The following is a 26,337-nucleotide window of genomic DNA, read 5'->3' on the forward strand; positions in this document are numbered from 1 at the left end:
AGATGTATAAAGATATCTGAACATAATATTTATTTGGTGACTTTACATGTATAAGTCATTTACAAAAAGAATCATATGCAGTTTCAGTGCAGCTTCAAATATCTGAATAACAGGCAAAATTCTGATAATTCGGAATGCTAGTATTAGATCATACATGCTTAATTCTTCGTTGCTTTCAAGAGAAAGTGCCTGTATAGCCATGCAAATAAAAACCCGTTTGAAAATATGATGTACTCATAGCAGGGAAATGGAGACGGAGATGTAGGAAATTAAATTTCAATGCACTGCTTTTTTAAAAAGTACTGAAATTCTAATTTGAACATTGAGCAGTATTATTTGACTTTGCTCAATCATTCCAGTTCAGCCACCATCTTTTAGTAAGTGAAAAAGATAACAATCTTTTTTGGGAGAAGAAATTGTAAGTATGATTTTTTTTGCATTGGTGGCAAAAAGAAATTCCAATGAAATTCCAATTCCAATACTCATTTATTTCAGATATTCATTGTATTTTGGATAATTGAAATAGCACTACAAGAATTATGGATTGAATTTCCAACAACATTGGAGCAATTGATAACAGAATATTTAATTTTCTAAGTACTCCAATTCAGAGTGAGACTGTTTAAACAGAATTACAAACTTTGTTTGCTGTACTATCAATACAAGAAAATATTGTTTACTGAAATAATAAACTATAGTTTCCAAATAAGAGTCTTTGAACCAAGCTTCATTCCAAGGCTCTAAACTCTTACTTGTATGACGCAGTAATTGTAGCATATTGTTTTGAACAGTTCCAGAATCTCTTAGGTAGTGACTATGAAATTTTGCTATTGTTGGTTTGAAAAACTGTTCAATAATAAAATTCTTTCCAATTTGAAATCAAAATAATTTGCTTTTGAAACACAGAATACCCTCATGTGACAGCAAATGAGCTTTGAAGTCTCTGTACAAGTTTTATAAACTATTTATGAGAGCAATTCCCTGAAATCAGTTTAGCCACTGTCTCATATGAAACAGAAACCAAAAGGAAGTAATGTTTGCATATGGGATCTTCTTTTGGGGAAAAAAAAAGCTTCAGTACCTATTGCCACAAAATCTTCCCCATCAAACAATTCACAATTTTTATTGTTTCCCCAAACCTAAAATAATGAAAAAGGATTCTTATATATATAAAATACACAGCACTATTGTTAAAATCAACAGAACAGCATATTGTATAACACTCTTGTGGTTAGAACCAGTCATTCACAACAATTACCCTAATAAAAAAAAAGTGTCAGGAAGATTTTTATTTGCATGGCCAAAATAATATTTGATCCCCTTGCTATTTTGTTTTTAAGTTTCCTCTAACAATTACTTGATGGGGGAGGCAAGGGGGGGGAATTGCTTCCTTTCTTGAATAGCCATTCCCACAACACCTAAACATTTAACAGAATTACAACAGCACAAACAGAAAAAAAAGTAACTTCCACCATTCAACACACTGCAACAGTGTCTTTAGGACTAGGCTGAAGTGGGCAGCTTTACTTTGTAAAAGATCATTCCCCTCCTTTTTTTTTTTTTTTTTACAATGTTGGTGGCTTCAATCCATATTTTTTAGCAACTTCTGTCTGGGCATAAGCAGCATCACAGAGTGAATAGAGGTGAGCCATTTCCATTTCTGATTTGGCTAGATTAATAGCTTTGTTGAACATTTCAATGGCTTTGTCCAGATTGCCCCTGCAATAGTGAAAAATGTATTATAAAGAAAGAAGCAAAGACTGATACAGCAACAAATAGAAGTCAGTCACATACATTTAAAGTTTAAAAATAGTCTACAACTATTTGATATGAGGTTTAATAGGACATTAAAAAATATAAATTATAAAATTTTGGGAACAGCTGCAGGGCCACCTCCAAAAAAGCTCAATGATTAGGCACATCTGATCTATGAAAGACTATGAAAACATTTTATCTTTAAATTCATAATGGGAAAATTTGTACAATATAACCACAAAAGGTTCTTTCAACTCTGCCTGAACTAACCATATGTGAATCTAATACATAAACTCTACAGCAGTAATTCAGAATTTTAGATGCCAAACTTGAAAAATATATTTACCTTTGCACTTCAATTGTCCCCATAGTTTCATATGCAAAATCACATTTGTTATCAATTTCAATAGCTTTGCTTATAAGTTCCAAACCTTTATCTAAATCTTGCTTCCACTGAAGCTGAAGTAAACTGGAAAAAAATCATTACAGATCAATAGTAAATGTTTAGCCTACAACTCATGTGCATGAAAATGACTAACATAAGAATAGTCCTGCTGAATCAGGCTTGGATTCATTTTCACAATAGCCAATTAGATAACTTTTAGATGAAACAGAAATCTAAACATGTCCCTATTTTTGCTATAATTTCACAAGCATTGGTATTCAGTGGAATATTTACACAAAATAACCAATGAATCAAAATAACAACAGACAGATTTGCCCTCCATGAATTTACCCATTCTCCTTTTAAAACTACTGTTACCGATCATCATGAAACTCTTGCAGTGATGAACTTTACAGGATCATGTAAGTATATATTTTGTTCTATCTGATCTAAATCTCTTTCTGTACAGCTTCACTGGATGACCCCAATTGTAGTGTTTTGAAAATGAGAGATAAAAGCTTCTCTCCATTCACTTTTCTCCATACTAAGCATCACTTTATATATCTCCTTTATCTCCTTTTTTCTGGCTAAAAAACTTCAAAAGTTCTACAGGCAGTCCTCAACGTATGACCCCAACTGGGACTGGAACTTGTCACTAAGTAATATGGGCAGTATGTGAGTCATGACCAATTTTATGGCATTTTTGTTGCCTTCAATGATTTCCCCCATTGACTTTATCGTAAGCTGGCAGGGAAGATTGCAAATGGGTATCATGTGACCCCAGGATGCTGCAACCATTGTAAATGCTAAGTGCCCAAACATTGATCATGTGACCATGGGAACGTTGCAATGGTTGTAAGTTCAAGAACGGTTGTAAGTCACTTTTTTCATGCCACCATAACTGAACAGTTGCTAAAGGAATGGTCATAAGTTAGGGACTACTTGTCACTTTCTAGAAAGAAAGGTCCTTGAATACTGGATCCTTTCTGTCACTGCACACAGATCTACCAAACTGGCATTCTAAATTCAAGTTCATGGTGTCATTATATTTGAGAGAGAAAAAAATAATATGAATATTTGGGCATCTCATTAATTCATTTATTGGTTAAGCAACTGATAAACAGAAACTTAGTACAATTTAACTTTTTCAACTTTCACATTTGATGTTTAAATCAACAATTTCAGACTATGATCCAGAGTAATAGTACTTAGGGCTAAAATCCAACTATTTTACCAGTAAAGTTTTGTTGTGAAACAATGAGCAGAATATTATTCTGTACTATTATTATTATCTTTACTAGATGAAATGCTACTGTATAGTTAAAATTATATAATTATAGGTGAATTTAATATTAAAACAAATAGTTACCCCTTATGAACGTAGGTAGTAGCATTATCTGGCTCAAGATCAATACATTTATCATACATATCGTCAGCTTTGCCAAACTGCTGTTGGTCTGTTAATGCCTGCATGGAGACACAATAACAACATAGCTCATCCATGAATGAGTGTTTTACAACAGCCTAATAATAAATGAAATATTTTTATTATTAAATTTATATGCCACCCATCTCACTATCTAAAGCAACTCTGGCCATCTTACAATACAATAAAAATACAAATATACATATATTTAAAACATTAACATTAATAGGAATAAGATAAAATTAGGAATTAAATATCCAAGAGGTGTGGAGGTGGGATCTTATTCCACCAATCACCTCCAGCATAAAGTGACCCCACTGGTGTGCCAGGCTAATCAGCAAAGCCAGGTTCTGAGGCCCTTCTGGAAGGCCAGGAGGCTGGAGGCATATCTCCCTTCCAGTGGCAAGATGTCCTAAAAAGCTGGGAGTATCACAGAAAAGGCTCCTTTCCAAGACCCTGTGAGCTGGAATTCCTTGACTGACAGAGTCAGTAGCACACCCCTTCTGCCAGAATAATGGGACAGGCCAATCCTATTCCTCAGGAAACAGAACTATACTATGAAAGGCTTTAAAGGTAATAACCAACACCTTGAATTAGACCAAGAAGCAAACCGGCAGCCAGTGCAGCTTGCATAACAGCAGTGTTACACGTGTCACTCTAGGGCCCTCTAGAACTGTCAGCATAGCTGCGTTCTGTAAAGTTGTAGCTTCAAATACTCTTCAAGGGTAGCCCTATATAGAACGCAGTGGAGTACTCCAAACAAAAGATGATCAGGGTGGGAGGAACTGAGCACAGGACTCATTTTTCAGGAAAGGATGCAGCAAAGACTCTCCTACCCATGACTGCTCTTTGGGCAGGAGTCATTGAGTCCAGGAGAATCTCTATGTTGTGCGTGGGTCTGTCTAGGCAGCGCAACCCCATCCAGAACCAAAGTTGCTAAACTCCCAGATCCCTAAGCTCCTCACACCCATAGCCACTCAGTGTTGGCGGAGTCCAGCTGAAGTTTGTTGTCCCCCATCCAGATCCCTTCAGCCTCCAGGGATTGCAAAAGGGCAACAACAGTAACACTTGGGTCACTCGGGACAGAGATATAATGTTGAGCATCATCAGCACTCTGATGATACTTCATCCTGTGAAGTGGCTTTATGAAGATATTTAAAAACACCATATAGACTACTAAGTACTAAGCCCATCATAAAGGAGGAGCTATGGGTTGGACCTGCTACGATTAGGACCGACCTTGGTAAAAGGAGCCAAAATCCCACTCTCATCTACAAATACATTAAATTCTGTTTCTGTCGCATAACCAAGTTTGAAACCCAATTGAAAGGGTTTCAGATAATCCATTCCATCTAGGGCCCCCTGAAACTGCCATGCTAGCTTCTCCTAATATAGTTCTTTAGTAATTAGCACTTACATATATTTTGCACGATCTCCTACTCTGTTTTGCATGTAACATCTCTTACAAGAATATTTGGTACTGAGCTGGTTCATGATAGCACTTGAGGTTTTTTAATAAGGAACTAAAGGAATTATGTACCTGGGCATACAATGCATAACCTTCAGCACACTTTGGAAATTTCTTAATAACATCCTCAAAACCTTTCATTGCTGCTTGTACTTGAGAAGTATTATTTCCAGTATAGGCTTGACGGTACTGCAAAGAAAAATAATTATTGAATTAAAAAATAAAGTCTTAGTAGAAAGCCTACAAACTCACTCTCATGTAAGTGTAACTTCTAAACTTGCTACAAGTGATATTATTTTGCCAAGCTGCTTGTGAGATTACTTTACAATAAAGCCTAATAAACTTTCAAATACTCACCAAAGCAAAACATTTCTGTGCCTGTGCCAAAGCAGAATCTGGGCGCAAACGGATACATTCATCAAAATCTTCTACAGCTTCTTCTACACGGTCAAGCAAAATTTTTAGCTGAAAAAGACAAAAAAAACTTCAGCGTAATTCTATTAAATGAAAGTAAAATCACCACTGCAATACAGCTACCAGTAAAAACATACTGACTCAACTTGTATTACATAACTGAATTCTTCAGAACCCTAGCAGATGTTTATATGTAGCATCTTTTTAAAGTCATAAATATTAAACTTGTACCTCTACCAGGATACTGATGAATGTAGTATTATCACTTCAATATGCATAATTCAGTACACAGTTACAGAAGTTACCATTTAATATTTTCTGTCACGATTTTTCTTCTGGAGTTATCCATACAATGAAACATCTGATGAGAAAAATATTAAGGTGGAAGAATAATCTCTACCTGTCCTCTATGATGATAAACATCTGAATTTTGAGGATCATTATCAGCAGCCATATTAAAGTCTTGAGTAGAGAGTAAAGGCTGTTGCTGCTGCATATACATACTTCCTCGTTTGATGAGGGCATTAGCACGAAGCTGTTGAGAAGAATTAAAGCTATTATGCATTTCTTTTCCTAGATAAGATATTTCAGTTTTATTACAGAACTATCTCTTTGACAGTTTCTTTTTACATTTGAAAACCTCTTTGCACAGGTAAAATGTTAAGCCTCTTCTTTAGGAATTTTTCCTCCCTGTCACAAAATGGCCTGCGCACAATGCTGGAGAAACGTATTCCCATTATTTCCCAAAATAATACTATCTCTAATTCACAGAGCTTCTACACCCTCGATTGCTAGTATCCCGCCAATGAAAACTAATAGATACTCATTAGAATTAAAACACATCATACATAGTCTAAACCAGTAACTACAGAAAGCATATCAGCAGTGGACTTAGACTGATATACTTTACTGTAGTCAAGGGTCATCATCAGTTACAGGATCTCCAAGAAGAGGCAGCAAAAAAGGATGATACAGCAAACAGAATTATTTCCAGGCCAGGAAAAAAGTGACTGCAAGATTTTATCAAAAGCAACATTTGAGAAATGGAATGGTTGAAGGAAATGACTATTTGCTACAATAAATATTGAACAAGAAACACTACATTCTGAATTTTAGAGCAAAAAGTTAATCCTGTTATACTCTCATTAACTCTCATAGGCAACTCTAAGGACAAAATGGAAACAAGAAAAAAAAAAAAAGCATTTTTCAGCCCACCATAGAATATCTTCAATTGCTTGCCTAGGGCACGGGTTGGTAACCTGAAGCTCCGGAGCCACATGTGGCTCTTTGAACCTTCTCCTGAGGCTCCCAGCCTCCTCTGCAGAGAGAGAGGGGGGGGAGGCACTTGCGCTTCCCTGCTTCCCTTCTCTCCGTGTGTAAAAAAGAGAGTTGCTTCACGCTGTTCTCTGACGAGCTGACAAGCTTATTGGGCGGGGCTCCTCCCTTTGCTGCGTCTCTGCAGGAAGCAGGAAGGGCAGGAGAGAGCCAGCCCAATAATGTCTGTCAGCTTGTTGCAGAACAGCCTGAAGCCAGCTTGCCAGTGAGCAGAAGATTGGAGAGAGGGAGGGAGAGAGAGGAAGAGAGAGAGGAGAGAAAGAGAGAGGAAAGAGAGAAAGAGAGAGAGAGTAAAAAAGAAGGAAGAGAGAGAGAGAGAGGAAAGAGAGAGGGAGAGGGAGAGAGGGGGGGAGGAAAGAGAGAGAGGGGGAGGGAGAGAGAAAAAGAGCATAAGAGAGGGAGAGAGGAAAGAGAGAGAGGGAGAGGAAAGAGAGAGAGAGAATTCATGCATAGGAGCCTCTATTTCTTTTTAATTAAACTCTTCAATCAAGGTTCCTACCCCTTGCGTGCACACGGACACAAGTTTTGCGGCTCCCAGTGTTTACAGGGTTGCCCTCAGCACACTTCTCATTGAGAGGGGAGGAATTTTTGTAAACTTCACATTTGCCCTAAAAATTTGATCTCCCCTGAAAACCCCATGAAATAGAGCTGGGGATAATAAGAGAATAACAGAATCAGTTTTCTTCTTGAATGTCACTATCACCACTAAGAAATGTGTTGTGAAATCTATAAATGCTTACCTTTACATTTGCATCTTCCATAACAATAACCTGATTCAAATCAGGTTTGGCAGCATTTGCATTACCAATAAGTAAATAGAATGTAGCTCTTAACAGCAAGGCTTCTGCCATATATTTTCCCTTAGCTTCAATTTCTTTAGTACACTCACTAATTATTTTGTCATAGTTTTCTTCCTCCATATATTTCTTTGCCTTTAAATAGCCACAGCTAAAAGAAATATGTAAAGCAGTTATTAATACGCAAGATAAATGTTTCTGTAGTTCTAATCAAATCATACACAAGCTCTTTGTGAAAACCCACCAAATAAAATTCTCTTTATATATTTTGCAATAGTATTGGAATGGCCAGATTCTAGTAATTCCCAATGGATATATAAGACTATGCTGAACCAAGAAATTCTAAATATGTGCAAATATGTCTGTTTCTATAAACTTTCTATTTATTATTATTTTATTTATTTAAAATATTTAGATAGCCATCCATCTTCTAATCAACTCTGGGCAGCTCCCAATCAAAAGGATTGGAATTTGGTTAATTGGGTAGCTCCAAATTAAAAAAACTGTCATACATTTTACAGAGCCATATTCTTAACTTAAGCAAAACTAAGCAACCGGAATTGCTTGCGCATTTGATAGTTTCTATAAAACTAGATTTCAAATATTCTGTCATTAACTTTTAAAAACATATTGTAAGTATTTGAACAATCATTCAAAATTATAAGAAAGTATTGTGTTTATTCCATTTGTTTTACTACAGAAATCTCCCATAACAGGAATAATCTGATGTATTTTGAATTCACAATTCTCATAAGTCCTAAAAAAGCCCTGGATTCACAATTCCCATAAATTATGGCCCCCAGTTGGTTTAAAACAACAAACCACATCCTCAAACCTCAGCTTTAACCATTGTTAAGGCCAACAGAGATTATGGTGATAGCAAATGATACAATGCACATAAAACTATCGAGAGCACTATGTCCATACCAGCATATTTAATCAACAATAAAAAAGGTATTTTATAGACCCAAGGGTGCTTTTTCAAAAGGCAACTGAACTTTTTTCCCCCCTTGAAGATGTTTCGCTTCTCATCCAAAAACTTCTTCAGTTGCCTTTTGAAAAAGCACTTTTGAGACAATCGTAATTTGGATGACTGAGAATCTCCAGAATCTCTTTATAGTCACTTCAAAATGAGTTGGGTAACAAATACATTTAATAAAGAATTAAATAAAATATCAAATCAGACACATGGACCATTGTTCTTAGTACTGTATATTCTGATATGAAAAGTCTAGCATTTCTGTTAGAAGTTTCTTGCTATAGACTGAATATCAGCTACAGGTAGAGAGCCATGTGCTATAACAGTGAGTTCCAAATTATGCATGGAATTTTAACTGAAGTGAATGGCCAAAAATGTACAATCCTGCAAAATTTGTGAGGGTAAACTTAGGAATTCATTTCTTCATACCTGTTTCCTTTTACTTTCTATTCCATCCCAGACTCTTTCCCATTCCTGAATTTTGTCTTCCCCACTCCTAACTATCCTAGCATCTCCTTGATGTAACAGCAAACAGCATAGGAGTCCCTAACTCTTGGGCTGTGGCCAGTTCATAACCGGGCCGCACGAGCAGTGGGTGCTTGCGTGTCTGCCACTCACACAAAACCATCCCCTTTCCCCCCTGCCAGGCCAAGCTGGAAAGGTTGAGGACTGCTGGCATAGAAGATTGTAACTTCTTGCTTCTTCCAATTCTATAGGTGCTTCTTGGTCTGGGATAGAGTGGGATTTCAACAGCCATCTCCTTTGGCATTGTCCAGTCCGCTCTACTCCTCTGAAAATCAATTATCCCCCACTGAATGACTTTTCAGTGTTCTGTTATTAAATGTGGCCACAGTAAGCTAAACATAAGCTGCCTCTCACAGTGAGTGAAAGCTCTTATTGTATATCTACATAACCTCATTTCTCTTTCAAAAAATACAATAAATGGCAGCAAAAATAATGTGTAATATTTATGTATCATTGCTTAACTGCTTGGTCACTTACTTTTCTTTTATTATGGAGGCCTCTCCTTCTTTATCTTTATCTTCATCAGATTTCTCTTCCCTTAGAAGAGGCTGAGATATAATGTCATCTGTGAAAGAGCTGAAGTAAGATTTGATAAACTGTGGTGAAGGCATCAAGGGTTCCCGGTTCTACAAAAAGGCAATCATAGATAGCTTGAAAAAGGCAAACCAACCAACACTATTAAAGAAATAAACTATCAGATTATGTTCAGAATTTAGCTGTAAATATAGTCAACAGGATACTTTTTTGATTTCTAAACAGCCTGAACCTTTCTTCCAATTATTAGCTTTTTCATCCTTTCTGATTTTCTCAGAGCCCAAGATGCCATTCCAGTTAAGAAAGTGTTAAACAAGCCATTCTCAAGAATATTCATTCAATAGAAATGTTTTTGTCATTATTTAAATCCCTGGTAAAAAGATTCTCTTTTTTGCAATATTGGTGTATTGACTTAACAGATATTTCTATGATGCACAAACTTTTAAAAACATGCATTGAGAGCTTTCATTTAACAATGATCCTTTATATCCAAGATCCTACTAAAAATTACCTTAAGTTTATTTAAACAGAATAATAATATTCTTTTCAAGTAGTCCTTTTCCATTTCTCTTTCATTTCATCCCTGCTATTGTGGTAAGCTCCAAGTTTTGGTACATTTTTCTTCCCCGCAAAGCTACATATGGGTAGTTCTTGACTTACAACCATAACTGGAACTGGAATCTTGGTCAATGAACAAGATGCTCGTTAAATGAGATGTCACATGATTGTTCAGCTCAACTAACGCAATCCCTACCTTACCCATTGAGATCATTAAGCAGTCTCGTGGGTTGTTAAGAGAACAGAGTTCCAGATAAGGAGCAGGGGATGCTTTGGGGGTGAGGATGGGGAGGTTCTAGGAGGCTCTGCTCAAGAAATAAAAATCCTTCCTGCTGAAATCCAAGCACAATTTCCAGACCCTGAGTGAAGTACATTGTCTTGCCAGGCTTCTTTGTTCCACATAAGACCTCTGACAATCCTTATTTTACTTTGCTATCTCTCTGGTTAGATTTTCCCTCCTTTCGTCTCTGGGGGATGGCAGAAAGAGCTGCCTATCAAAAAAGTTCAATTCTCCTCCACACTTAGAAGTAAAATCCTCCGATGAGGTACAGGAACGAAATTCAAATCTTCATGATTGGAGCTGCATTTCTGCACCCTGCCAAAGTTCAGCACATAGCTCTTTAGTCAGCTCCCAGAGATGGGAGAGGGAATCCTCTTGGCTGGTAGGACCTTCCTTGCTGGCTTCCCCATTGACCTTTTTGAAGCCAGCAGAGAAATTCCAAATAACGATAGGATAGATAGATAGATCGATAGATAGATAGATAGATAGATAGATAGATAGATAATGCAATACACTGTGACAGATGGGAGTGCTTTATGGGTTATCATAATTCTGGACCACTGTTAAATGAATGGTGTTAAATTGAAGACTACCTGTATAGACTAGAGCAGGGGTAGGCAACCCAAAACACTCAAAGAGCCACTTGGACCTGTTTCCCACCGAAAACAAAACACTGGGAGCCGCAAAATCCTTTTGATATCTAAAATGAAGATAACCTGCATATATCCTTTTTTACCATTATATATACATACATACATATATATACACACACACATACATATATACATACATACATACATATACACACACACACACACACATCTCATAAAGGTAAAAAAAGGTATATGCAGTGTTATCTTCATTTTAGATGTCCACAGGGTCTCTCTCTCTGTCTCTTCCCCCCTCTCCCACCCTCTATTTCTCTCTTTCTCCTTTCTCTTTCCTCTCCCTCTCTCTTTCTCTCTCTCTTTCTGCCCTTGGTCTGCCAGTCCTCTTCCCCCACTTTCTCTCTCTCTTTCCTCTCTCTCTCCCTCCCTCTTTCTCTCTCTTTCTCCCCCCCTCTCTTTCTCTCCCCCCCTCCCTCTCTCCAATCTTCTGCTCACCTGGCAAGTTGGCTTCAAGCTGTTCTCCAACAAGCTCAGGGGTAGGCAATCCTGGCTCTTTTATGACTCATGGACTTCAACTCCCAGAATTCCTGAGTCAGCATAGCTAGCTAGCAGGCTAGCTCTCTCCTGCCCTTCCTGCTTCCTGCAGAGACGCAGCAAAGGGAGGAGCTCCGCCCAGTAAGCTTTTCAGCCCTTGGAGAACACTGTGAGTCCACTCTTTTTTTTACACACACACACACAGAGAGAGAGAGAGAGAGAGAGAGAGAGAGAGAGAGAGAGAGAGAGAGAGAGAAAGAGAGAGAGAGAGAGAGAGAGAGAGAGAGAGAAGGGAAGCACAAGTGCCTCTCTCTGTCTCTGCAAATGTCAGAGGAGGCTGGGAGCCACAGGGGAAGGCTCAAAGAGCCACAGTGGCTCTGGAGCCACAGGTTGCCGACCTGTGGACTAGAGAATTTCAAATTGACTTCTAGTGTGGTAATTTTAAGTACTCTAGACTTTTGATTTATTTTAATGAGATACTTCTGTTGAAATGATACATGTATCTATGTGTATCTCATTTTATATATGTGGGATGCTTCTTATATACATACTTCTCATATTTACATGCATAAACTTGTGCCATGGCAGTCAACTGTTTTTCATGTCTTCAAGCAGTAATTAAAGGTCAAATTTAAATATTTGATAGCTGCAAAATACATTCTAAAATCTCAGTGTCATTTTAGTGACTTACAGTACATAATCAAAACAAGATCTCAGTTAATAATACTCCAATTTGCTCATATGAATTCTATGACATTTCATTGATAACATTAATACTACTAAAAAAGAATTGTATTTTGAATATTCTTGCAACTTTACCAGCACAGCTATATTCCTGTAACCATTTAAGAAAGCTAATGCTTTATCATTTATTATAAAGAGCAAATCATACCTTATATTTCTCTTTGGCTTTTTCTTTCCCAAGAAGTTTAAGAACTTTATCAGCTAGCAACATACTTTGCTGATTTTGAAAGCCCTCTAAAATGCAAACTGCAGTAACATCTGGAAACATAAAAGAGAAATTTCTAACCCATTAGTTCTTGAAATGCTACCTAGGGAACTCCTACCAAGTACATTTATATCCCACTAAACAATTAGCCTGATGTTGGAGATGACCAAGGCTGAGCCCAAGGGAAAGGTCAAATGTGTCATTAGTCTCCAGCCCCTTTGTGTCCACAAGATATCTAAGCCCAGCTCACCTTGAATTCCTTTGATTCTTACCTACCACCAATTTGCTTTGACCGTTAGTAGTTCAGATTCTTGTAGAGAGCTTTAGCATACAATAAACCTATATATTCATTTGAACTGCCTGAACTCCTGATTTCCTGTGCCTGACACCTACACAAATTTTATTCCCAAATCACTCTCTCCAAATTCTCACATCATCGGGTGCTTGAAGAACAGACTTTTTATTTAATGTTTAAACAATCTTTCTGTTTAATAATAATAATGATACACATACAGAATACTCACCTTCTAAACATTCTTTTTTGTTGTCTAGTTTCTCATGTGCTTTTGCACGCCTAAAAAGTGCTTTCACATATCTGGGATTAAGTTCAACTGCCTTTGTGCAGTCCTGGGCCACTTCTTTCCATTTTTGCTGTAGATACAAAAATAACTAATTAAAGAGAACCTATTTCCTCAAACAACAAAAAAGTAATACCACTGTAGATTTCTAATATTTGTAGCATAACTATTATACTGTTTTGTTTTAGCTTTCAATCTGAAATATTTTCCCCAGATATTTAAGTAATCAACCTAACAATTCTAATTGCTGCGTCTTTATTCAATAAATCCCACTGTTTTCAGCGCAACTAGTGTAAACGTATTCTACAACTGTAATCATAATTACTTATGAAGTTTCATTACTGAAACATAACTGAAGTGTCTGAAATAATTTTTATGGAATGCAGCATAGAAAAATTTCATTTTCAAAATTGCATTATGAAACTAAATCTCCAAGAGCTAGAGGGTCAGTAAAATGAGGAAATGAAAAAACTGTAAGAAAAGAAAGGAAATATATATATTAAAATAATATATATATAGAATACAGCTGCTTAACTTACTCAAAACCTTTTAAAATATATGCAAGTTATAAGTTATCAGAGACACTTCCAATGAGAATCCAATGAGTGTTATTAAATTATGTATATTATACAGGTAATGCTCAGTAATCATTTTTCAGTGACCATAGCATTGAACAAAAGGATTTCTGACTGATATTAGAGTAGTTGCAGTACCCTTTTGGTCATGTGATTAAAATCTGAGTGCTTGGCAGCCAGCTCGCATTTACAACTCAACGTGGCTTCAACTCACCCATTTCTATCTAGCTTCCCCCATTTACTTTTTTGGATCCCTGTATTCTGTGGACCCTGCTGACCAAGCATGCTGCAACTTCACATTGCAGTTCAGGGACTTCTAGCAGAGCTGCAGCATACCAAGAAGGCCCTGAGCTGCAGCATGGCAAGCAGTCTTGGGGCCAAGTGCTTCTGGAATTGCTTGCTGCCCTGCAGGGCAAAGTGCAGGGCAGTCAAAAAGGCTGTGATTGGGAGGAATACATATTTGTAGGGAGTTGAAGGAGAGGCAATCCCTTATCTTGAAATAACTAAGGCTCAGGCCTATGAGGGATATCTGGAATGGGGCTTGGTTGTGATGGGTCCTTGGCTAACAACTAGTGGAATTTGGTTAATGATGTAATGGGAGTACCAAAATTATTGTTGCTTTATTATTGCACTTTATGATTGCATCAATTACTGACACAAATTCCATTCTTAAACATCACTGTAACTTGAGAATCACTACTTACTAACTCCTCATTAATCATTAATTTTAACTGTAATCCTGTGTACTGATTAGATCCACACTAATAAAAGGATCGCTTTTCAGGCATGCATATCAATTTCTCTTCTTTATTTTCACACCAGTTTCACTTTCTTAAAACTACCAAAAATAAGTCAGTGTTGGCCATCAAATACTTTCATGTTGTTAAAAGACTCTCTCTAGATGGCTATGACAAACTTTAAGATCTCGTTAAAAAAATGTGGTCATTATTACGAAGGAAGATCTAGGACAGCAGATAAAACGTACTAAACAAAATTTCTTTGAAAATGCTAATAAACCAGGGAGATGGTTGGCTTATAAAATCAAAAAACACAATAATAAGCAGAGAGTTACCAACCTTTATAACGCCAAAGGTGATATGGTGTGCCAGAACGAAGGAAAAAAGCTAGTGGCATATGAGTTTTATAAGAATTTATATAAGGACGACGAAAAGAGAAATAACTATGACATAGTACAGTATTTACAACTAGTCGATTTACCCAAGGTGCCAGAAGAATTTAAAACTCTCCTAAATAAAGAGATAACACATTTAGAGCTCTCGGTCGCAATTAAGAAACAGAAAAATAATAAAACACCTGGACCAGATGGTATACCTGCAGAAATGTATAAAATTGCACAAGAATCTTTAAGCCCAATGCTGTTGGACTTATTTAACGAGGTTTTAACCCAAGCTAAAATACCAGCTTCATGGGAAGAAGCCTTCCTCACGTTGATTCCTAAAGAAAACACCAACCTGACACAAATTAAGAACTATAGACCCATTTCTCTTTTGAATTCAGATTACAAAATCTTCATGGCAATAATGGCACAAAGATTGGAAAGGTTCTTAGTGGATTTTATACATATTGATCAAAACGGCTTTCTATCTAAAAGATATATAAGAAACAATATTAGGACTGTTTTGGACATATTGGAATATTATGAAGTACATAATGAAAAGCAAATGTGTTTAATTTTTCTTGATGCCCAAAAAGCATTCGACAATGTAAAATGGGATTTTATGTTTAATCAATTATTGTATATGGACTTTGGGGAAAATTTCTTAAATATGTTTAAATCAGTTTACTCTAAGCAGGTGGCCAAAGTAATAATCAATGGAGAACTGACTGAGAGTTTCCAAATGCAAAAAGGCACAAGGCAAGGCTGCCCACTATCACCATTGTTATTTATATTATCTCTCGAGGTATTAACTAGAGCAATCCGGCAAGATGAACAGATCCAAGGTCTAGAAATCAAGAAAGAGACATTTAAAATACAAGCCTTTGCAGATGATTTAGTTTTTATTATTGAAGAACCACTACAATCAGGGATTAGGCTGATGGAAACATTGAATAGATACGGGGAAATAGCAGGTTTAAAAATAAATAAAGAAAAAACTAAAATGCTTGTCAAAAATATGACTAAAATACAGAAAAGTGAATTGGTTGATAGAATTGGTGTTCAAATTACAAATAAAATTAGACATTTAGGGATACAACTGACTGCCAAATGCGCTACGCTTAAAAGGGATAACTATGATAAGTTAATAGAACAGATTCAAAAAGACTTTGATATTTGGACTAACCTACAGCTCTCTCTTACGGGCAGAATCGCGGTGATTAAAATGAATGTGTTGCCAAAAATTTTATTTTTGTTCCAATGTATACCTATAAAATTAGACAAGAAATTTTTTCAAAATTTGAACAAAATGATGTGTAAATTCATCTGGCAAGGAAAAAGAGCAAGGATTAAATTAAAATTACTACAGGACTCAAAGGAAAGGGGGGGATTTGGTCTTCCAGACTTGGAGAAATATTACCAGGCCGCAGCATTAGTATGGGTAAGAGATTGGATATTACTAAAAAATAGGAGACTATTGTGTCTGGAGGGCCATGACCTACAAATAGGATGGCATGCCATATTATGGGATCATAAATATAAAGTACATAAATATTTTCGAAGTCACTATATTAGGCAAGCTCTTATTGATGTATGGACAAAAATTTGGCAACCAAATTATACCCAAGTACCTAGTTGGATCTCACCGTTAGAAATATATGTACACCCAAAATTTACTCAATTAGACAAGATCATAACATATAAAAATATTTTAGATGAAAGAGGGGAATTGAAATCCAGGAAAACCATCCACGATGAAGGGATAGAATTAGAATGGTGGGCATACCTGCAACTGCAGGCAAGATATCGGAAAGACAAAAAAGAGTTAGGTATTAAATTAGAACCAATAGAATTGGATAAAATAATTTTGGGGTCGGAGGATAAAATGATTAAAAAACTATACTATTATTTGCTAGATCAGGCAACGTACGAGGAACAAGTAAAAGTGACTATGTTGAATTGGAGTAAGGATTTTGGTCTTAATTTTGATCTGCATATATGGCAAGAACTATGGGCAAGAAACAAGAAGCTTACTTTGGCCACCTCTTACAAAGAGAACCTTTACAAAATGTTTTATAGATGGCATCTCCCACCCACAAGATTGTCTAAAATGTATACCAATGTCTCCCCTAAATGTTGGAAATGCAATTTGAAAAGTGGAACTTACTATCATATGTGGTGGGAATGCACGCGAGCTCGTGATTTTTGGAACAGGATTAAAATTTGGTTGGAAGAAATATTAGAGCAAGCGGTAGAACCAAAACCAGAACTCTTTCTATTAGGTTTAACTACGCAAAAACATGACAAAGGCGTATTTTATTTAATGCTACACATTTTAACGGCCTCCAGGCTGGTTTTTGCTCAAAATTGGAGGAACAAGGAAACCCCAACGGAAGAAGAGATCCTGCATAAAATTTTAATATGTGCTGAGATGGACAGGCTTACAATGATTATGAAAGACAAAACGGAACACGAATACTTCGAAATCTGGGGCAAATTTTACCGCTGGTATGAATTAAGAACTGCTCGGACTTCAAACTAATGGTAGAACTAAAAGATATACATAACTGTACATATAATTGTATATATAATTGTATTGTATAAAAGATGAGGTTTATATAGAGGTTAAGAACAAAAAATTATAAAATTATAAAATTTTTGTACTATGATAGGAACTGATAGAAAAATTCACTCTGGAATGTCATGTTTGTCCATTGTTGTTTTAATTGTATTAATGAATAAAAATTAAAAAAAAAAAAATGTGGTCATGTTGTTGTTCAAAAAATTTATGTCAGGAGGAAAGTGGCTGCTCAAATCTCTGGAACCAAGAAAACCCAAAGCAGAGGACCATAAGAGAAGGCCTGTCATCCCATCCATGTCCACTTCACATGACATAAACCTATGATATAGGATTCTAAGCAGGCTTTCTTATGATATTTTCACCAGATGGACAGATTCAGCCTTGGCAAATTGGTGCCTGATGATATATAACATTATACTGTAGGTCATCACCACTAATTGGAAATGCTGTTAACCAGAGCAATTTTAGTAGAAATGTTACTCTAGTATAAGGTACTATACCCTTTCTCAAAAAAGCATTGGCAATTTTCCTGATCCAGGTCTTCAAATGCCTTCCAGCAGATAAAATTTTTGCTTGCTTCCAAGCTGTTGAATATACTTCCATAACAGCTGTAACCCCAATCTTTTGTCAGACTTGTAATTCTTAATGTATGATAATTTTTTTATTCTGTATTTTGAAAACTATTAGTTGCACTGGGTATTCCCAAGAATAAAAAAAAATGGGCTAAATTAAAAAAATATTTAAAAATATAATCTGTATAATATACTGGTAAAGAAATATAAATATTTAAGCAGCCGGAAAATATGAAATGAGAGTTGAGACATGCTTATGTCTGCAAGCATTCTAAGTTGTTATTTTTTAAAAACAACAGAATTTCATTTTTTTAAAATGTAAACATTTTCAAAATCAAAAGCTTCTATTTTTAACATCTAGGCAATTTGCTATATATCTATATATGTATATATTGCAACAGGCAGCAGTGTCCAATGTGTGTCCTGATTGTACAAGAAACAGGTGGAAACTATATTTAAGTTGCAAATGAATTTAAATATAGATTAGAATGATGTTTTCATACCAGTTGTTCATAAGCCGCAGCTCGGTTCTGATAAAATGTAGAAAGGTCACTATTTTTTTCAGAAGGACATAAACTGATGGCTTCGGTGTAACACTGAATAGCTTGCTCATATTTTCCAGCTTTAAAGTATTTGTTGCCTTTGTTCTTTGCAGCCTGGGCTTTATCTAGAGGACTCTGCAAATAAAAATCAGTTGTATGAATTCTTACAAATAAAAATATAAAAAAGCCAGCTTTGGTTAAAACTTTAAACTTTCAAGAGTAATTTGTAAAATTCAGCATCTAAACCACAAAGTTACTACATATATTTCTTTTTTTTTAATTGAAAATTTTTAAAATTTTACAAAAAAGTTCCCTTCCCCAAACCCTCCCAACCCACCCCAACCCTTCCCCAACCTTCCCAGAGCTGAATATAGGCTTGATTAAGATTTAAAAGAAAAATTTTTAATCACAAATAAACCATATACAAATTTGGTTACAATAATTAAACAAATCATAAAATACTTTAACACCAATATTTAAAAAACAGAAAGAGAAAAAGAAAAGAAACAAGAAAAAGAAGAAGAAAGAGAAAAAAAATTAGAAAAAAAAAGAAAAAATATCTAAAAAATATCTTAAACTTTAAATATAAATTATTCAAAAGCTAAATAATATTTTTATATCATACTTGTATTGTATAAAATTTATCCATCTTTTCCATACCAAAAGGTACTTTTCTTGCGATTGATCTTTCAAGAAAGCCGAAATCTTTGCCATTTCCGCTAAATAAGAAACTTTAAGAAACCATTCTTGCAAAGTAGGCAAAGATTCCTTCTTCCAACATTGCCCTACTAATAACCTAGCCGCTGTAATTAGATTTAACATTAATATAGTTTCTTTACTGTCACAATCGGAAACAATACCCAACAAAAACAATTGTGGAGTAAATTTTATCCTTCTTTTAAAAATTCTTTGAATATTCCACCATATCTTAATCCAAAAAGCTTTTATGTTTTTGCATAACCACCAAATATGATAATAAGTGGTGTCCAAGCAACCACATCTCCAACATTTAGGCTGCAAGTTTGAATACATACGAGACATTTTTTGTGGATCAAGGTGCCATCTGTAAAACATTTTATAAAAGTTTTCCCGTAAATTTTGGGCTTGTGTAAATTTGACATTCCTCACCCAAATAATCTCCCAAGTATCTAATGGAACCAATTCATCAAAATTTTGTGCCCATTTAACCATACAATCTTTAACTAATTCTGCTTCTGAATCCAATTCCACTAATACCTCATAAATTCTTTCAATATGGGTTCGTCTTTGATCTTTTATTTGTTTTAACGAATTCTCATCCTCTCTGAGCAAACCCACCTTGCAATCTATCTTCCACCTTTCCAATAATTGTCTATACTGAAATCATGAATAAATGTTTTCTTGTATTAAATCTTCCATAGATTTTAATTGCCAATTTTTACCATCCCATCTAAGTAATTGTGTATAAGAGATACTATCCATCTTAACTCCTCTCCTTATCCCTTCTATCGCATGCCATGGGATAGCCCATAATGGAATTCTAGAGTCACTTCTATAATATTTCTTCCAAACCCAAAGTAAAGAAGTTCTTAAAATATGAGACTTAAAAACCCTATCAACCTTTTTATTAAAAATTAAATAGGCATGCCATCCAAAAAGTAAATCCCATCCCTCCAGAAGGAGTACATCTACATTTGTTAAGTTAACCCAATCACTAATTAATGTTAGCACCACAGCATCATAATACAATTTCAGGTTCGGTACCTTGAGTCCACCTCTCTCACGAATATCTTGTATAATTTTAAGTTTTACTCTTGATTTTTTCCCTGCCCAGATAAATTTATTGATACCTTTCTGCCATTCATTTAAGTTGGCCTCATTCTTTAAAATAGGTATCATTTGAAATAAAAAGAAACTTTGGCAAAACATTCATTTTAATTGCTGCAATTCTCCCCAATAGGGATAATTGCAGCTTCTTCCAATTTTCCAAATCCTTTTGTATTTTAACCCACAGCCTTTCATAATTATTTTTATACAATTTTGCATTGGAGGCAGATAAAATAACCCCCAAGTATTTTACTTTATTAACAACCTCAAAATCTGTCAACCTAACTAAAGTCTCCTTATCCAAATTGGTCATGTTTTTAACAATATTTTAGTCTTATTATTATTAATTTTAAAACCCGAAACTTGTCCATACTGATATATCAGTTGTAACAACTCCATTACAGAATGAGTTGGTTGGGATAAAGTAACAACCAAATCATCTGCAAAAGCCCTTAATTTATATTCTTTTTTATTGACTTCTATTCCTTTTATTTTCTGTGATTCCCGAATTTTAATCAGCAAAATTTCCAAAGTTAAAACAAACAGCAATGGTGATAGTGGACAACCCTGTCTAGTCCTCTTCTCAATTGAAAACACCTCTGACAAACCTCCATTAACTATGAGTTGTGCTACATATATTTCTTTACATACCAGCAGAATTTAAGAACAAACATTAGCCATAGAACTTTCCAAAGGTCACTTCCTATAATTTCAATACATAAATTTATGACCTACACTTTATTAAAAATAAAAAAATGTCACATTCTTCTACCAGAGGCAAGTATCTCTTGTCTTCCGTGAAAAGGATTGTCAGCAACCTCTTACTTTGCAAAGCTAGTAATAAGCAACAAGTAGTTTTATTCAGGTTTTTGTGCTTGCTATTGGTGGCAAGATTGGTAAGAAAAATAGCTGTTGCAAAGCAAGAAACATTGCCTTTTCTTCCCCTAAAGGTAGAACATTCCATTTTTACTGTTTTTCTCTTCTCTAAAATTTCTAGCAAATCAGACAAAATTCTGGGTTCTACCCCCTAATAACCCTTTGGCAGAGAAATTTTTAAGTAGGAAATCAATAGCAGTTCTACTACTGTTTAACCATTTACCTTCTCTGTATCTCATCATCTCTCTTTTAAGGATGTCATAAGTTGGGAATGAAAGTTTTATCAGACCTTCAATTAGTTTGGAGAGCATAGAAATCTATTAGCTTGTAATATCATTTACACATATAAGGCCATTATTACTTTACAAAATGTATTAGGCATAACTTAATTTTCTTATAGAAGTATACCAAGTTTAAAAAACTGAAAACCAGTTTCTTTAGAAAATAACTACAAATTTATTGTTTTCACACCTCTATCCCATGCTTCATTCCATCCCTCCCCAATATTTTCTGTTGCCTCTTCCTTAATTATTCTGTGACTACTAAGTAAATTTAATTGCCAGATATTCTGTAAGGATTCTTCTCTGTCAAGCTATTTCTAAATCTTACAGATCTCCTAAATCTATTGATGCAGTACTTTCTTCTTTGTAGATAGTAATGTTTTGATAGGATCACAACTTGGACAAATTACTATTGCAAGAGAAAAGCTTTTTCAAATATTTTTAAGTTAAGGCTCTTTCCCAATACTATATGGCAGAGGTCCCCAACCTCTTGAGCACCAGGGACTGCTTACGTGGAGAGGTTTTTCCACAGACTGGAGGGGGCATGGTTTTGTGTGCTGCCTCCATCCTGTGGATGGGGCTTTCCTTGTTTGTGCAGACTGGTTGCTGGCATGCCGCGGCCCGGTACTTGGTCCATGGACCCGGGGTTGGGGATTCCTGCTATAGGGCACAAATCCTATAATTGTTAGCTTGAAGGAACTAATATTTACTAGATTATGAATCCCAGACAATGGGTTTGATATACACATCTGACACATATTATCAAAACCTAGTTGTGCAAGGGTAAAAGTCTTATCCTTTCGGGGATTTGTCCAACTGAGTTTTGGGTCCTTCAGTAGTCTTGACATTAGAGCTAGGGAGTAGGGCACCACATCTATGACCAGAATCTCTGCCTCCAAGTGACAGGACAAGAAGCTATGGGTGGAAGTTCATCAGGAGACTAAACCTGGAAATAAGGAGGAATTTTCTGACAGAAAGAAGAATTACTCAATAGAATAGCTTGTATCCTGGAGTTGTGAGTGTTCCATTGCTGGAGCTTTTTAAGAAAAGCTTGGACAACCACTTATCCAGGATGGGTATAAACAGTGATGGTGAACCTTTCAGAGACGGAGTGCCCAAACTGCAACCCAAAACCTACTTATGCATCATCGGGTGCTGGGTGGGTGTGGCCCATTGGGTGGGTGTGGCCCATTAGGTGGGCGTGGCTGCAATGGTAACAGCAGACTGGGTGGGACTAAAAAGTTCAATCAATCAATTCCAACTTTGCAAGATCTTTTTTTTCCCCACAAGAAGTTGAAATTGACTGATTGAACCTTCTTTTTTTTTTTTTGCACACAGCAGCGGAGGCCTAAAGCGAAAAGGTTTTATAAAACCTAGCTGAAGGCCTAGGACTGGGGCGATGGCATGCGTGCCCACAGAGAGGGCTCTGAGTGCCGCCTCTAGCACCCGTGCCATAAGTTCACCACCACTGGTATAAGAACTCCTCACTTGGGCAGGAGCTTGGACCAAAAGAACTCCTAGGTCCCTTCCAACCCTATGATTCTATGGCAGGATATGAATGCCTCTATGTTCATTTGGATGAGAGGAACAAGTAGCCACCCTGTTGCCAGCAGGAGCCCTGCTTAAGTTTCTCAACTGGTGTTTGGTGACTTCAACTTCCATGCTTTGGTGAGTGGGTTTAATGGTTGTCATTGTGACCATGGATTTGTCCCAGGTAATCTCAGGACCTGGCTAATACATACTGGCAAACATCCTTGGACCTTGCCTTTGCCTTCAAGCAGCTTGCAATGAACTTGTTGTGGCGGGCATTATGTACAAGGCTACTGGGAAAAAGCATTTATTAGTGTGAGGTGTACTATCATCAGCATGCTGATGTTCTTCAGCTATTTATCATCACCTCTGGTTAGAACTGATGTTATTAATGTTTTCTCCTAGTGTCTGGAGCGATCAGGATCTGGAGGTTGTGAAATGGGCTGAAATTGAGATTATTTGGCTTGATTTGTTTTTTTGATATTATAGTTTTGTTTTAGCATGTTAAACATTTAATTCCTATCATGACATTTATTTAAATGCTTACATTGCCTATAATTAATGTACATTGCCAAGAGTCTTGAGACTTAGAGGATATAAATAAATACTATTCAATCTTAAGTGCATGAAAATTTATATAGTACCTCTGAGTGTCCAAAAAAAAAAAGAATTCTAAGTGAATACAGTTGCATTTCTTTGAACATTTATATTGAAACAATATGAGAAAGCAGTGTGCAATTGGAAAAAGAATGCAAGAGTAAAGTTTGATATGCAGATCTGTGAAAGCAACTAATACAATATCATAACATTTCATAAATGAATATGATGCATCCATTTCTGGAATAGGAATACTGCTCTAAGTACAAATCAAAATATTTTTAAGAAAGGTTATATAAAATGAGAACCAAAAGAGCCTGAAGTAAAACTTCTTACACCAGCACGTCTTTAATCTTAGAAAGAAAAAAAATTCAAAAGAAATATGAAAAAAATGATGTCTAAGATAATGTTCTCATATAATTTTAGAGCTCAGTGCCACCAATTAGATATTTAGTGTCACCAATTAAATATATTAGTTTGTTTATGATGGCTATACTGTTAGTTTTATATATATAAATCAACAACTTCATTTTTCAGCACTTAAAAGAAATGCCAAATTTAAAAACTGTTTTCCAGTAAACAGCACGCACAATACTACCTATAGGCCATTCAAAATGCGAATGTAATGCATTTTAAGGTATTCATTTCTATTAAAAATTATTTGTGTATTTCTCTTCTCATAAAACTCAAAATAACAACAGAGAAGCCTTGAGAGAAGGCGAAGAAGCGGTCGACTAGTCTGGCCCAGCAAAGACAAACCAATTTCGCCGTCCCCCCCTCCTTGCCGGCTGAAGGACAGCAGTTACCGATAATCAGGTTGCTGTCATGAAGTCATGTGGCCCACCCCTTTCTTTCCTTCGCAGAACAGCCCCCCCTCCTCCAAAAGAACCGTTGGAACAGAGACCCTTGGAACCCGAACCCGCCCTCTAAAAGCACTTGGCACTGCAATTCTGCCCCCCCTCAACCAAGCACGTGGCTCGCTCGCGCGCTGCAGCCCGAATGCTCGCTGAGGCGGCCTCCCGCTCTTCCTTCGACCAAAGCCTGCGCGCCCCCTCCCCGCTCGGGGACTAATTTCGCCCATCGTCCCTCTCACCAGCTCGTCGCCACCGGCGGGGCCATCGAGATGACTACCCCCTGAAGGGTCAGTGAAGGCCGGGCTGGCTCTCCCCTCGGGGGTCTTCCTCTCGCTGGTTCCTTTGCCTCCGGCCCGCGCCCCACGCCTCCGTCGGTTCCACAAGTAAATTGCTCCGACCCCAATCAGCGGCACCCCGACTGCCAGAGCCAGCTGCCAGCGCGGGATCCCCGAGCCCGTCCCGGTTCCACCTGTGGCGGCCTCCACGGGCTTCGAGGCGGCCATGACTCCCGCTCGCCTCACGCTTTCAGTGGCGGCGGAGAAGCAGCCCAGGAAAGAAGAAAGAGTCAACGGAAACCAGAGGCATAACGGGAAAGGAGGTCTGGAAAAACTTCCGCCCGCGACCTGATACCTATTACGGTATCAAGCCCTGTCCTGTAGGGCCGCCTGCTGGAGGGAAAATAGCGGGGCGGTCATGGATTAGAATTGAAAGAAAACTCTGGGCGGTTGTTCGTTGGGCAAGGTGTTTGGGTGGCATGGCGAATTCGCACGTTGAATTGCGCAAAGGTCACTTAAGATTTAATATTTTAGCAAGGAAATGCGTAAGTCCGCCAGATTTGAAAAGAAAATCGATAAGAGCGTGCCTCTGCCTACTAAGTTATATGAAGGGCGAGTTGGTAAGGCAGGAGACGCCCAATAAATTTGCACGCGGCCAGAAGAAGGATGGGTGCTGAATGAATGCAAATTCAAATAAAGCTGATCAGAACCAAAGCATTTTACCTGTGGAACCTGCAGGTGTGTGCAAGTGACCAATCAATAAAAAAAAATACATTGAGGTTTGGTCATGGGCAAAGAATGACCAAAGCAAAATTTCAAAACGGTTTATGTGAAGGAAGAGTGGGGTCAAGAGGTAGGGGGGGAAATGTAGAAAGTCGTGGTTTTAGAGCAGTGGTCTTCAAACTTGGCCCTTTTATGACTTCTGTACTTCAACTCCCAGAATTGCTCAGCCAGTGTGCCTGACACTGGCTGAGAAATTCTGGGAGTTGAAGTACACAAGTCATAAAAGGGCCAAGTTTGAAGACCCATTTTAGAGAGTTGATGAAATATTCAGAAAAGGGAGGGGTGAATTGTTTATAAAGAACAAACATATTGTTATGAATTAGTGTATGAACTGGCTTAAAACTACATTTAAATTTATCTGATCTCTTGTACTTTATTGAGCTTACTATTTCTTACTCTTTTTATGTGTTTTGCATAATATTGTTTATCCTAAAACAGAGTAGCATGATTGACATATAAGTATGATTTCATTACAGAATAATTATTCAGCTTTATATGCAATTGTGGAACGGAGACAGTTTACAGCAGGGGTCCCCAACCTCCAGTCTGTGGACCCATACCAGTCCACAGCATGCCAGCAACCAGGCCACACAAACAAAGCCCCATCTGCAGGATGCAGGCACTACACAAAACCACACCCCCTCTGATCTCCACTGCACCAGTGCCATTCTTCCCAAACTTGGTGTTCTCTAAATGCACAGCATTCCCAACCCTTAAGAGACTGCAACATTGATGCTTGATATTTTGGGAATTTTGTTCAGACACTCTTGAAGAGAGTCTCCTAAAGGGAAGCTTCCTATGAATGTAGAAAACTTTTTGCATT

The 26,337-nt window shown here is 36.9% G+C and overlaps 1 protein-coding gene across 1 annotated transcript; it reads right to left on the reverse strand.

Moving 5' to 3' along the window:
• Window positions 1-15: 15 nt before the first annotated feature.
• TOMM70 (translocase of outer mitochondrial membrane 70) lies at window positions 16-25,041 on the reverse strand. Its single transcript, XM_039322493.1, has 12 exons — window positions 24,696-25,041; window positions 18,474-18,647; window positions 13,072-13,198; window positions 12,491-12,600; window positions 9,562-9,710; window positions 7,524-7,731; window positions 5,849-5,983; window positions 5,392-5,499; window positions 5,107-5,223; window positions 3,510-3,607; window positions 2,102-2,224; window positions 16-1,719 (listed from the first exon to the last, which is right to left on the reverse strand). Exons 1-12 carry the CDS (start codon window positions 24,957-24,959, stop codon window positions 1,566-1,568), a joined length of 1,767 nt encoding a protein of 588 aa, XP_039178427.1. The 5' UTR covers window positions 24,960-25,041; the 3' UTR covers window positions 16-1,565.
• Window positions 25,042-26,337: the final 1,296 nt, after the last annotated feature.

Source organism: Crotalus tigris, unplaced genomic scaffold (assembly GCF_016545835.1).
Source record: "Crotalus tigris isolate CLP2741 ecotype Arizona unplaced genomic scaffold, ASM1654583v1 scf7180000024115.3125172, whole genome shotgun sequence".
NCBI classification, from domain to species: Eukaryota; Metazoa; Chordata; class Lepidosauria; order Squamata; family Viperidae; genus Crotalus; species Crotalus tigris.